Source organism: Hemitrygon akajei, chromosome 16, assembly GCF_048418815.1.
Source record: "Hemitrygon akajei chromosome 16, sHemAka1.3, whole genome shotgun sequence".
Classification (NCBI taxonomy): domain Eukaryota; kingdom Metazoa; phylum Chordata; class Chondrichthyes; order Myliobatiformes; family Dasyatidae; genus Hemitrygon; species Hemitrygon akajei.
Genome location: NC_133139.1, coordinates 27,994,179 through 28,006,757, shown reverse-complemented (window position 1 = coordinate 28,006,757; position 12,579 = coordinate 27,994,179). Strand labels below are relative to the sequence as shown.

Here is a 12,579-nt window from a genome sequence, read left to right as displayed (position 1 = left end):
GTACCTATCCAAACTTCTCTTAAGCGTTGAAGTTGAGCTTGCATGCTCCACTGGTGCTGGCTACTCATTCCACACTCTCATAGCCCTTTGAGTGAAGAAGTTCCCTCTCATGTTCCCCTTAAACTTTTCACCTTTCACCCTTAACCCATGACCTCTGGTGGTAGTCCCACCGAACCGCAGTGGAAAAATTCTGCTTGTATTTACCTTAACTCTATCCCACATAATGTTTTATACCTCTATCAAATTTCCTCTCAATCTTCTACATTCTCAGGAATAAAATCCTAACCTATTCAATCTTTGCTTATAACGCAGATCTTCACAACTATTCACACCTCTGGTGGAGTTGTGCATAGTTTGGAAGGTTGTCAAAGAATAAAGCAGGAATTTGATTTGTAATCAGTTACAAATTTAGTCAGAGACATGGCAGATGCAGAAATCTTGAGCAGCTCGCTCAAAATTCTGGAGGAGCTCAGCAAGTCAGGCAGTATCTATGTGAGGGAGTAAATAATGACGTTTCAGGCCGAGGCCCTTCATCAGGACTGGAAAGGAAGGGGGCAGACAAGAGAAAATCTGCAGATGCTGGAAATCCAAGCAACACACACAAAATGCTGGAGGAACTCAGCAGGCCAGGCAGCATCTATGGGAGAAAGGACAGTCAATGTTTCAGGCTGAAACCCTGCCTGAAGTTGTTGCTACGAAGGGGGCAGAGGAGTTCAGCTGCTTCACTGTGAAGTCTTTTCAAGGCAGGCTCTGAAGAGTTTGTCCTCTCTTGGAAGGGAATTCAGTGAGACCATCTCTCATTGCTCCTCCTTTGTGATTTCTTCTGCTCTCAGCCCTTTACCTTTTCCACCCATCCCCTCCCACCTTTATCCCTCCTTCTCCACCCTCTCACGTCTCACCTATGCCCTCCCAGCTTCATCCCTCCTCCTCCACCCTGGTCTCACTCATCCCCTCCCAGCTTCATCCCACCTCCTCCACCCTGGTCTCACCCATCCCCTCCTAGCTTTATCCATTCTCCTCCACCTTCTCACCTTCCTTCTCATCTGGTCTCACCTATCCCCTCCCACCTTCATCCCTCCTCCTCCACCCTCTCACGTCTCACCTATGCCCTCCCAGCTTCATCCCTCCTCCTCCACCCTGGTCTCACTCATCCCCTCCCAGCTTCATCCCTCCTCCTCCACCCTGGTCTCACTCATCCCCTCCCGGCTTCATCCCTCCTCCTCCACCCCTCCTCCTCCACCCTGGTCTCACTCATCCCCTCCCAGCTTCATCCCTCCTCCTCCACCCTGGTCTCACTCATCCCCTCCCAGCTTCATCCCTCCTCCTCCACCCTGGTCTCACTCATCCCCTCCCAGCTTCATCCCTCCTCCTCCACCCTGGTCTCACCCATCCCCTCCTAGCTTTATCCATTCTCCTCCACCTTCTCACCTTCCTTCTCATCTGGTCTCACCTATCCCCTCCCACCTTCATCCCTCCTCCTCCACCCTCTCACGTCTCACCCATCCCCTCCCAGCTTCATCCCTCCTCCTCCACCCTCTCACGTCTCACCCATCCCCTCCCAGCTTCATCCCTCCTCCTCCACCCTCTCACGTCTCACTCATCCCCTCCCAGCTTCATCCCTCCTCCTCTACCCTCTCACCTTCCTTCTCACCTGGTCTCACCTATCCCCTCCCAGCTTTCACTTCTCCCCTTCCACTACCTTTTGGTCTGGCTTCTGCCCCCTTCCTGGAGAAAGGACTCGGCCCGAAACATCGACTGTTCTCTTCCTTAGATGTTGCCTGACTTTCTGAGTTGCGCCAGCATTCTGCAGAGAGAGAGCAGTCTGGAAAAGTGTGAGATGTTGAAACTTAGGAGGTCAGATGCAAGAGGAATCTACAAAGCCCTTTTGTATTGTTTGAAGCACTGATGTGCAGACGGGTTGTGGGACGCAGTTTTCTGAAAGTGACAACACAAGTGGACAGGTGATAAAAGATGGCATATCATAACGGAGAGAAATATAGCTTTTGCTAGGCTAAATTTGGAATGTTTTCTGTAGATCCAGTTGCTGCACGACAGGAAGGATGTGGAGACTTAAGATAGGGTGCAGCAGAGGTTCATCGGCATGAGGAGGGAGAAGTGTTTTAATTACATGCGCTTTCGCGATTGGAGACTGAGGCTGCACTGGGAGGAGTGAAGTTGCACTTGGGGTTGCAGTGGTGGTGAGATTGCAATGGGTAGGTGAGGTTACAGCGAAGGGAAGATTACACTGGGAAGACCACGAACAAGAGAAAATCTGCAGATGCTGGAAGTCCTGCCAAAGGGTTTTGGCCCGAAACATCGACTGTACTTTTTTCCATAGGTGCTGCCTGGCCTGCTGAGCTCCTCCAGCATTTTGTGTGAGATTGCACTGGAGTTAGTTTTCACTGGGGAGGAAAGATGAATTCAGACGAATGCTAATGTGTTTGAGACTAAATTTGCATTTAAAGCAGAAGTGTAATGCTTTAGTGCCTCTCTCCTCCTGACTCGATTCCTTTACTTCTTGCCTGCTGATGCTGTTTTTGTGTCTCCATGCAGATAAACTCTTCGGGAAAAGTTTCCTCCAGGCAGGGCGCTACATCATGTCCCATAAATCATGGATGAAGACAGTTCCGACTGAGAATTGTGATGTACTGATGACATTTGCAGGTATGTCCTTGTCCTGTTTTAAGATAATTGGCGATCTGTCTCAGCAGTTTCATACTGAGAACCTACTCTGGTAAAGTTGGATATAGAGGGTCAGAGATTGGTACCTTCAAAAAGATCACCTCTTGTTCTTCTGAGCACTACGTGGTATAGATTTGTTGCTGTGTTATATGAGGGGGAACTGTAGGGTAGGAGGGGGCAGTGAGGAAAAAAGCACGTTTAGTGTGGCAGCACTGAAGGAATACCCAGTGTTACAGAGGCATTATTGAGGGAGCGTTGCACTGCTGTTGTGTCAATACTGAGGGAGTGTTGCACTGTTGTATCAGTACTAAAGCAGAGTTGCACTGTGGGTGTGCCAGTACTGACGAAGTGTTGCACTTTTGGAGTGTCAGTATTGACAAAGTGTTGCACTGTTGGTGTGTCAGTATTGAAGGAACATTGCACTTTTTTGTCAGTACTGAGGGAGTGTCGCACTGTTGTATTAGTACTAAGGCAGAGTTGTACTGTGGGTGTGCCAGTACTGACGAAGTGTTGCACTTTTGGAGTGTCAGTGTTGAAGGAACATTGCACATTTTTGTGGGTATTGTGGGAGTGTTGCACTGCTGTGTCAGTACTGAGGGAGTGTCACGCTGTTGTGTCAGCATTGAGAGTGTGTTGTATTGTTATTGTGTCAGAACTGAGGGGGAGCTGCACTGCCGCTGGGCCAGTATTGGAGTGCCGCTTTCTCAGAAAGGTGTATACCATGTGAGTGCAAAACTGTTGGAGGTTTTCTGTTGAAGCAGTTGTTACACTGTTAAAGCCACTGCTGATGGGAAGAGAGGAAGTAGGGTGTCATGGGGGTGGGGGGGGGAGAGAGAGAGAGAGAGTGTGTGGGGGGGGGGGGGGCGGGCACACACAGTAACACAGAGCAGGTGCTGAATAACCTGTCCGGTGCTGTACTGCATAATACATTGTAATATGGATATATAGAGGGTAAGTTATAAATACAAATTGATAAATACGGGGTACATGTGCATAGGATAAGTTTGCAAGTATTAATTTGGTTAAATATATGTAAGTGTAAGTATTAATAGGACATTGTAGCACAGTACAGGCCCTTCAGCCCACAATATTGTGCTGGCATTTCAACCTACTCCAAGATCAATTTAACCCTTTTATCTGCAGATAAAAATAGGGAGAGTTATGTTAGAGGAACAGTATAGATAAATTCAAAGTCAAACGTGAATTTATTGTCGTATGCACCAGTACAATTCCACACAGATGCAAAGAAAAGCTTACTTGCAGAGGCATCGCGGGCATGTCACTTCATTTAAGCAGCGTTCACAAGAGAAACATAACTTGTGCACAGAGCAAAAAAACGTCCATTTTAGTCAAAGCATTGCTGAACTGCGGTGATCTGGGTTTTGCCAGTTTCATCCTGAAGTGAATGGTTGAAAGGAGTGCCTGCTCTTGAAGCTAGTGATGTGGGACTTCACACTTCTGGACCTCCTGCCTGAAAGTGGCTGTGAAAAATTGCTATGGTGTGGATAGTGGTGATCTTTGATGGTAGCCTGACATGTAAGACTTGTGAAAGGTAAACGTATCTATTTGGTACACCATTGACTGTGCAGATAACTATTTAGAGTTATTATTAATGTCCAGTTTGTTATTTTGGTTCATCCTTTTGAGTTAATCTTTTCATTAACTTAACTATCAAAAAAAGTTAGCTAATCTCCCTGATTTTGTTTGATGCAACTAAATTGGGAATGGTAGTAACCCCTGCACAGTCACTGCAATCTGTCTCCAACCGTGTTGTCATCAATGAGTTATTCTGGAGTTAGCCAGTCACCTTGCCCAACCAGCAGATTTCTGTTACAAGTCCATAAACAAATTAGCCAATGATCTCATTTTGAAAGCTGCATCCTTAAAGCAAGGTACTGTACGTGATGTATCCTATACAACTGGTATGGAAATACACACAAATGAGTGTTGATGAACAATATCAATTCACGGTGAAAGGTTTAGCCCCAGCTTTCCATTCACTTTCAGGCAGTGGGCACTGCCGACAAGATGCTATTGACTGCCCGTCACTAATTGTCCTTGAGAAGGTGGTGCCGGACAATCCTTGTCAACTGCTGCCGTTCTGGTGAAGCTGTTGGGGAAGGACCTCCAGAATTTAGACCAAATAACCACAAAAGACCTCAATCTATTTCCAAATCAGGATGCTGTTTGTCTTATGTGAAGGTCATGGTGTTGCCTGGTGCCAGTTTATTGTAAAATAAAAACCAAATACTGATGCGTTTTTAACGGTGAATTTGAGAATTTCAGGACCCAGCCATTCCTGCTTTCTCCCTCATACTTCCAGTAAGTAGGTTTTCTTCTCTCTCCTCCTGGTTATCTCTGACTTACACCTCCCCGGACACGTGCTCACCCAACCCCTTTCAGCTGACCCCATCCGGTGCCTCTCTCTTCATCACGTTCTCACCCTCCTCCCTTTGTCTGCTCCTTTGAGCTTGTTTCATATCTGACATCACAGTTTTGATGAAAATATGCTCTTTTTTATTCATTCAAGGGATGTGGGCTCTGCAGACTGAGGCAGCATTTAATTGTCCATTTCTAATTGACCTTGTGAAGGCAGTGGTGAGCTGCCTTCTTAAACGACTGCAGTCACATCAGCTTGAAAGCTTAACTGCTTCTCTCCACCGACGAGACTGACCTATGGAGTGCTTCCAGTATTTTTCTCATTTCTGGCATCTTCAGTGTTTTGCTTCTAAATACATAGGGCCAATGTTAACTGCTCAGCAATGATGACATTTAAATCTGAGAGGAATGAAAGGACACCAACCTTCTACCCAGAGGAGGGGAAGGGATGAGGTTAGTTGGTTATACAAAGTATTAGAGAGGGAATTTAAATGGTCTGGTGGCTTCAGGGAATCTTTAGTTGGGGGGGAGGCAGTAAGTAATGGTTTTACGTGGAAGGATACAGAGAGTGGAGATGTTGGCAGAGTAGGAGGAGGTGGATCAAGGTGGAGAAATGGAGGCAACTGAGGACACTAGAATGAGGGTTGGAGGGACACTGCAGAGGTGAACCTGAGGGCTGTGAAATTTGGAATAGTGTGAGAATTTGTACAGGTACCAGAGTCAGGGGAAGCACAGTACTAAAGAAATTTGGTGGGATTGAGAATATTGTGCACATTTCTGGTTTCCTTGCCTCGGAAGGATATAGGGCAGTGGTTCTCAAACCTTTTTGGGTTACTGTCCCCTTAATTCCCAGACCACAGCCCCAGCGTCCACTCTCCCTTTCCAGCCAATCATAAAAACTGTAAAGAGATTATGTGATCATTGTAATCAATTCTGAGGCACTGAAGATCAAATGCTTACAATAGGTAACTAATTTCTTAAATTAAGCCTGTAATTCCTCAGCTCCTTCCCTTGCTACCGAGCTCCCCCACTGCCCCCTTTATGTTTATCACCCCCCCCCCTTAGAAATTCCCACCAACTCCAGGGGTGGCACAATATGGTCCGCTTTGGGAACCGCTGATGGAGACTGAAAAAGGATGACAGGGTTATCCTGTGAGGGGAAAGTAAGCGGGCTGGGCCTGTATTCTCTCGTTTAGAAGAATAATGTGTGATCTCATCAAAGATTACAATTTTTTATAGGACTTGACAGGGGAGACATTGCTGAGATGTCTAGAACTGGGGGTCACATGTCTAAAATAAAGGATCAACTACTCAGGGCAGTGAGGACTATAAATATCTTTGCCCTGCGAATAGTGAATCTTGGGACAGTGGTGATGCTCTGTCATCATTATTTTAGCCAGAGAGGAACACGCTTTGGATATCAAAGAAATTATAAAGCGGTACTGAGATGAAAATCGACCGAGATCTTATTGAATGGTGGAGTATGTGCCGGGGGTGAACACCCTCCTCCGATGAAGGGGAGGCAGTTGAGTCTCTGCTGTGACTCTTAGCTCGGACACTGAGCATAACAAACAGGAGCAGGACTGGGTTTTTCAAACATTCACTGCCGAGCCTTTTCAGAATCAGAATCAGTTTTTATATCATTGACACGTGTCATGAAATTTGTAAATTTGTGGCAGCAGTACATGAACTACACTATAAATTACAATATAAAATATATACTTAAAAATAAATTAAATGCATAGTGCAAAAAGACAGCAGAAGTAGTGAGATAGTATTCATGAATTAATTGTGCATTCAGAAACCTGATGGCAGAGGGGAAGAAGTTGTTTTTAAAATGTTTAGTGTGTGTCTTCAGTTCCAGAGGTGGGCACAGTACCTGAAGGGCCCAGGTAAGGAGAAATGGCTGTGAACCATGTATTCCTCCCTGAAATAATTGCCAAGTAATTCCATGCTAAACCTTAGATCTAAAAATAGTGCCAATCAGAGTCAGGTTGGTGGAAGAGGGTTGCTATCAGCAACCTCTCCTCGAGGCCAGACAGTGAGCAGCTAATGAACTGGGAGCCACAACACACGCCTCACTCTCAGTGAATTCTGTCTCCATGGACACACATTCACGACCTCCAACAGAAAGGAGATGCAAAAGGCTGCAGCTACTGGACCTTGGAGTGAAAAACAAACTGCTGGAAGAGCACATTGGGTCAAGCAGCACCTCTGGAGGCAAAAGGATGGTGACTGCAGGGACCTGACCCAAAACGGCAACCATCTCCCTGCTCCACGCTCTTGAGTTCTGCTCAGCAGTTTGCTTTCTGCACTCTCAGAAGGACTACAGGAATGAAGGAGTCTGGAGGTTCAGAAATGCAAATCTCACAGAGTTCATCACGGGGCCTAGGAAAACAGGAGGCAGTCACTCTACCCCGCCAGCCTATTTCATAATTCTTACCATCATGCCGGATTTGTATCCCAACTCAGTTTGCTCCCTTTGTCCGTACGTTTATCCAACAGTAAGTGGTTAACCAATACATAGATTATGTAGAGTGTCGAGCGTTGAAACAAGCCTTTTGGCCCTTCTGGTCTTGCTGGTATTTCTATTCCTCAGCAACCTCCTCAAGTCCCTCCTCCCCCCCCCCCCCATCAGTGGGGTCACCATGGTAGCGTATAGCACGACGCTGTAACTGCTCAGGTGTCAGAGTTCAGAGTTCAATTCCAACGTCCTCTGTAAGAAAGTTTATACATTCTTCCTGTGTGCGCATGGGTTTCCTCTGGGTGCTCTGGTTTCCTCCCACAGTCCAAAGATGAACTGGTTAGTAGGTTAATTGTTCATTGTAAATTGTCCTGTGATTAGGCCAGGGTTAAATAGGTGGGTTGCTGGGCAGGACAGCTCGTTGGGCCGAAAGAGCCTGTTCCATACCGTATGTTGAAATTTTTAAATAAATAAATAATCACCTTCCCCTTTCTACCTTGTGTGCTTATCCTGTTTTCCCTTGCACCTTTCCCTGCAGTTGGGAAGGTCGTTGACTTTAATCCAATAACACTGCTCAGCAGATTCTGATGTTCACACCCTTCCAGATTTGGATGTTGTATTTTCTGCTGGTCCTGAATAAATGTCGACTTTATTTATTTCCATAGTTGCTGCCGGACCTGCTGAGGTCCTCCAGCATTTTGTGTGTGTTGCTCTGGATTCTACGTTTTGCTGTTACACTTGGTGAGGGAATGAACCACACTCGCCACCTCTCTAAGAAATGAAGCATCCTGCAAGATTTATCAATGACCGAGGTTAATGGTCATAAATCAGCCACGATGGAATGACAGAGTAGACTCGATGGGCCAAATCACCTAATTCTGCTCCTAAGTCTTATGGTCTAACTACAAGTCTCACCTACAAATACGAATATCTTCCTTATTACTTATTTCGAGATACAGTGTCGAATTGGCCCAGGAACCCTCAATTTAACCTGGCCTCATCACAAGACAACTTACAATGACCAATTAACCTACTAACCAGAACATCTTTGGACTGTGGGAGGAAACCAGAAAACCAGAACACTAGAAGAAATGTTAACTGTTTCTCTTTCCACTGTTGCCAAACGTTCTCCTTTTCTGTATTTCTTAATTTTCAGGACCTCTCTTATTCTAGCTCGACTTTCTGTTACTGGAGAGAGTAAAAAAGAACATAATTCCTGATGTTTGCAACCTCCCACTTTTGGCATCTATGAATCTTTTTCTGAGCCTTCCCAGTGCCTTTACATCCTGCCTACAATACGGATCTTTCAATTGTTCACAGGGCTCCAAGCATAGAGTTGGTACGAGTTTATCGAACCCACACAGAAGGACCAAGGAAAGCTGATCATCCTCTCACATCTTCCCAGGCCAGATGAACATACACAGTATCCCCAGAATTTCAAGTTCTTTCATCACCAGAGCAGAGCTAACTGAACAGAAGGCCGTGGTAGGTCGTGCCCTGACCAATCGAGAATCTATCAACATCTGCCTTGAATAAACCTAAAGACTTGGCCTTCAAAGCCGCCTCTGGCAACAAATTCCACAGTTTCACCACTCTCTGGCAAAAGAAATTTCTCCTCATCTCCATTCTAAAAGGAAGTCCTTCTATTCTGGTCTTAGACTCTCCAACCATAGGAAACATTGTCTCCACCCACTCTATCAAGTCTACCTTTCAGTATTCAATAGGTTTCATTTAGGTCACCCCTCATTCTTCTGAATTCCAGTGAGTACAGGCCCAGAGCCATCAAACACTCTTCACATGACAAGCCTTTCAATCCCAGAATCATTTTTGTGAACTTCCTTTGAACTCTTTCCAACATCAATACCTTCTTTCTTAGATAAGGGGCCCAGTCCTGCTCACAGTACTCCAAGTGAGGGCTCACCAGTGCTTTATAAAGTCTCAGCATTACACCCTTGCTTTTATATTCTAGTCCTCTTGAAATGAATGCTAATATTGTATTTGCCTTCCTCACCACCGATTCACCCAGCAATTTAACCTTTTGGGAATCCTACATAAGGACTCACAAATCCCTTTGCACCTCATATTTTTGAATACTCTCTCCATTTAGAAAATTGTCTGCCCTTTTATTTCTTCTATCAAAGTGCATGACCATACACTTCCCAACACTGTATTCCATCTGTCACTTCTTTGCCCATTCTTATAATCTGTCTATGTCCTCTTGTAGCTTCTACTTCCTTAAAACTACCTGTCCTTCCACCTATCTTCATATTGTCTGCAAACTTTGCAACAAATCCATCAATTCCGTCATCTAAGTCTTTGATATGTAATGTAAAAAGAAGTGGTCCCGACACAGACATTTGAGGAACACTATTAGTCACTGGCAGCCAACCAGAAAAGGCTCCCTTTGTTTCCACTCTTTGCCTCCTGCCAATCAGCCTCTGCTTTATCCATGCTCATATCTTTCCAGTAATACCAGGGGCTCTTAACTTGTTAAGCAAAGGATGGAAAAGCTGTGTCAGGAGAAGACCTGATTGCAGGGGGATATTGATTAGTTTGGGAAGTGGATTTCAATACCAATAAGTAGGAGTGATGCATTTTGGAAAGTCAAACCAACATACGTAGGACTTCAACTGTCAATGGTAGGGCACTGGGGAGTGCAGTGGAATAGAGAGACCTACAAGTACTAAGTGCATAGCTTGTTGAAAGCGACATCATCGGCAGACAGGGGGGCGGAAAAGATGTTTGGCACACTGGCTTTGTCAGTCCAGACACTGAGTTTAGGAGGTGGGTCATTGTGTTGCTGTTGTATAATTGTGTACAGTTGTGGTGACCCTACTATAGCAAAGAGGTTGTTAAATGGAAAAGAGTGCAGAGAAGACTTACCGGGATGTTGTCAGGACTGGAAGGCCTGAGTTATGGGGAGAGGTTGGCCAGACTGGCTCTTCCTTCCTTGGACTGTAGGAGTATGAGGGCCAACCTTGTAAAAGAGTTTGAAATTACAATATACAGTACATGGATAAGCTGGATGGCAGTAGTCCTTTCCCCAGTGGCCCTTTAACAAGCTGACCCATACCTCCTTGAGATATAGGAGGAAAACGGATTTCGCGGAGGAAACCCACGTGACGGTAGGGAGAACATGATAACTCTGCATAGACAGCACTGGAGATCAGAACTGCAATGGTTCAAGAAGGCAGCACCTTCTCAAGGGTAGCTAGGGGATAAGTGTCTTTGTGGTGGTAAACATCCTGAGATCTAAACAAAAGCCATTGAGGGGAGTAGTAAATCATAAAGCAAGGGGACCTTGGCAGGAAACATCAGCTGTTTACTCCTTTCCATAGATGCTGCCTGACTACTGAGTTCTTCCAGCGTTGTGCCTGAGTTAATGCTGAAGGGAGATCTCTTTCATGTTCTTTCCACAGATACAACTGATGACCACACGTTGCTATGGCTGCTGAATCACATCCGGCTGGGAATCCCAGAGCTGATCATTCAGATTCGGCATCATAAGCACACCAGCGTCTACGCATTCTTCATCACGGCCACTTATGAGAAGTAGGTGGGAGCCTGGCCTTGTGGGCCCTACAGTGAGATGGAGGCTGAGTGCTGAAGGTTGTAAACAGACGCAGGAATTCAGTGGGCTGCAGTAAGGGGTTAGAGTTTGGGGGAGGGGGGCACTGCCCTGGATTATCATGCTGGGATTAATGGGAAGTGGGATGGGGACCTGGGGTACCGGTGGGTCCTGTGCACTTGCTGATATCTGTTCCATTATGTCCATCTATGTGCTCCAGCCCATTACAGCGAAGGAGCATTGCCTCTGTTTGTGCACATGGTTCCAGTGTGTGTCCTTGCAGCATCTCCAGTCCTTGCTTAAACACCGATTGCAGTCCCTGTACATAACAGGCTCAGTCTCAGTCTCTGTACACATGCTGATTGTAGTCCGTGTACGCGTGTGAGCCGCAGTCCGTGTACGCATGCTGATTGAGCTTCGTGTACCCGCGCGAGCCACAGTCCGTGTACACGCACTGATTGCACTCCTTTCTTTTTCAATCTTTTTATTAGTATTAATAATATTATGAACAAAATACAATTGATATATTAATAAAGGGATTACAAACATACAAATTCCCATTACACATGAAAGAATACATAAGCAATGTATACAGTATAAATAAGTTTTCCCGAAACATGAACCATATAGTATATATATGAACAAGGTAAATCTAGATATTTCATAATATGTAATATAAAGAAAGAAAAAAATATATATATATGCAAAATTGACTAACCTATTAATCTAATATCTAAGGGAAAAAAGGAAGCAAAAAAAGAAAAAAAAAGAAAAACTAAAAAAGAGAGGGGAAAAAAAGGGGCTGTTTATAATATCTCACAAGAATACATAAGCATCAATGTCGTCAACTCCGATCCTCTCAACATAAATACGATTAAAGCTGAAAAAACCAATAAGCTTGGCACAGGGTCGTATTACATCATATGAAAATATTGAATAAATGGTCTCCATATCTTTTCAAATTTAATAAAAGTATCGAATACACCACTTCTAATTTTTTCTAAATTTAAACATAACATAGTTTGAGAAAGCCAATGAAATACAGTGGGAGGATTAATTTCCTTCCAATTAAACAAAATAGATCTTCTAGCCATCAAAGTGAGAAAAGCAATCATTCGACAGGCGGAAGGAGATAAATGAAGTGAGTCCATCATCGGTAAACCAAAAATTGCGGTAATAGGATGGGGTTGTAAATCGATGTTCAGTACCGCAGAGATAATATAACACTGATTGCACTCCATGTACGCGCGCTGATTGCACTCCCTGTACCCGCGCTGATTGCACTCCCTGTACCCGCGCGAGCCACAGTCCGTGTACGCGCGCTGATTGCACTCCCTGTACCCGTGCGAGCCACAGTCCGTGTATGCATGCTGATTGTGCTTCGTGTACCCGCACTGATTGCACTCCCTGTACCTGCGCAAGCCTCAGTCCGCGATTGCTTTCCGGCTTGGCTGGCTCCTCTCAGCAGCCGGAGTGTGACTCCTCT

The 12,579-nt window shown here is 45.2% G+C and overlaps 1 protein-coding gene across 4 annotated transcripts in view; it reads left to right on the top strand.

Moving 5' to 3' along the window:
* Nucleotides 1-12,579, top strand: part of ano8b (anoctamin 8b) — a 124,879-nt gene that overhangs the window by 52,022 nt on the left and 60,278 nt on the right. For 3 of the 4 annotated variants that reach the window (XM_073068532.1, XM_073068531.1, XM_073068534.1), the window contains exons 2-3: nt 2,554-2,664; nt 10,945-11,077. In XM_073068532.1, coding sequence (XP_072924633.1) covers nt 2,554-2,664; nt 10,945-11,077 — 244 coding nt within the window. Of the gene's footprint in view, nt 1-2,553; nt 2,665-10,944; nt 11,135-12,579 lie in introns of those variants that run through there. The other variant, XM_073068535.1, reaches the window with a different exon arrangement.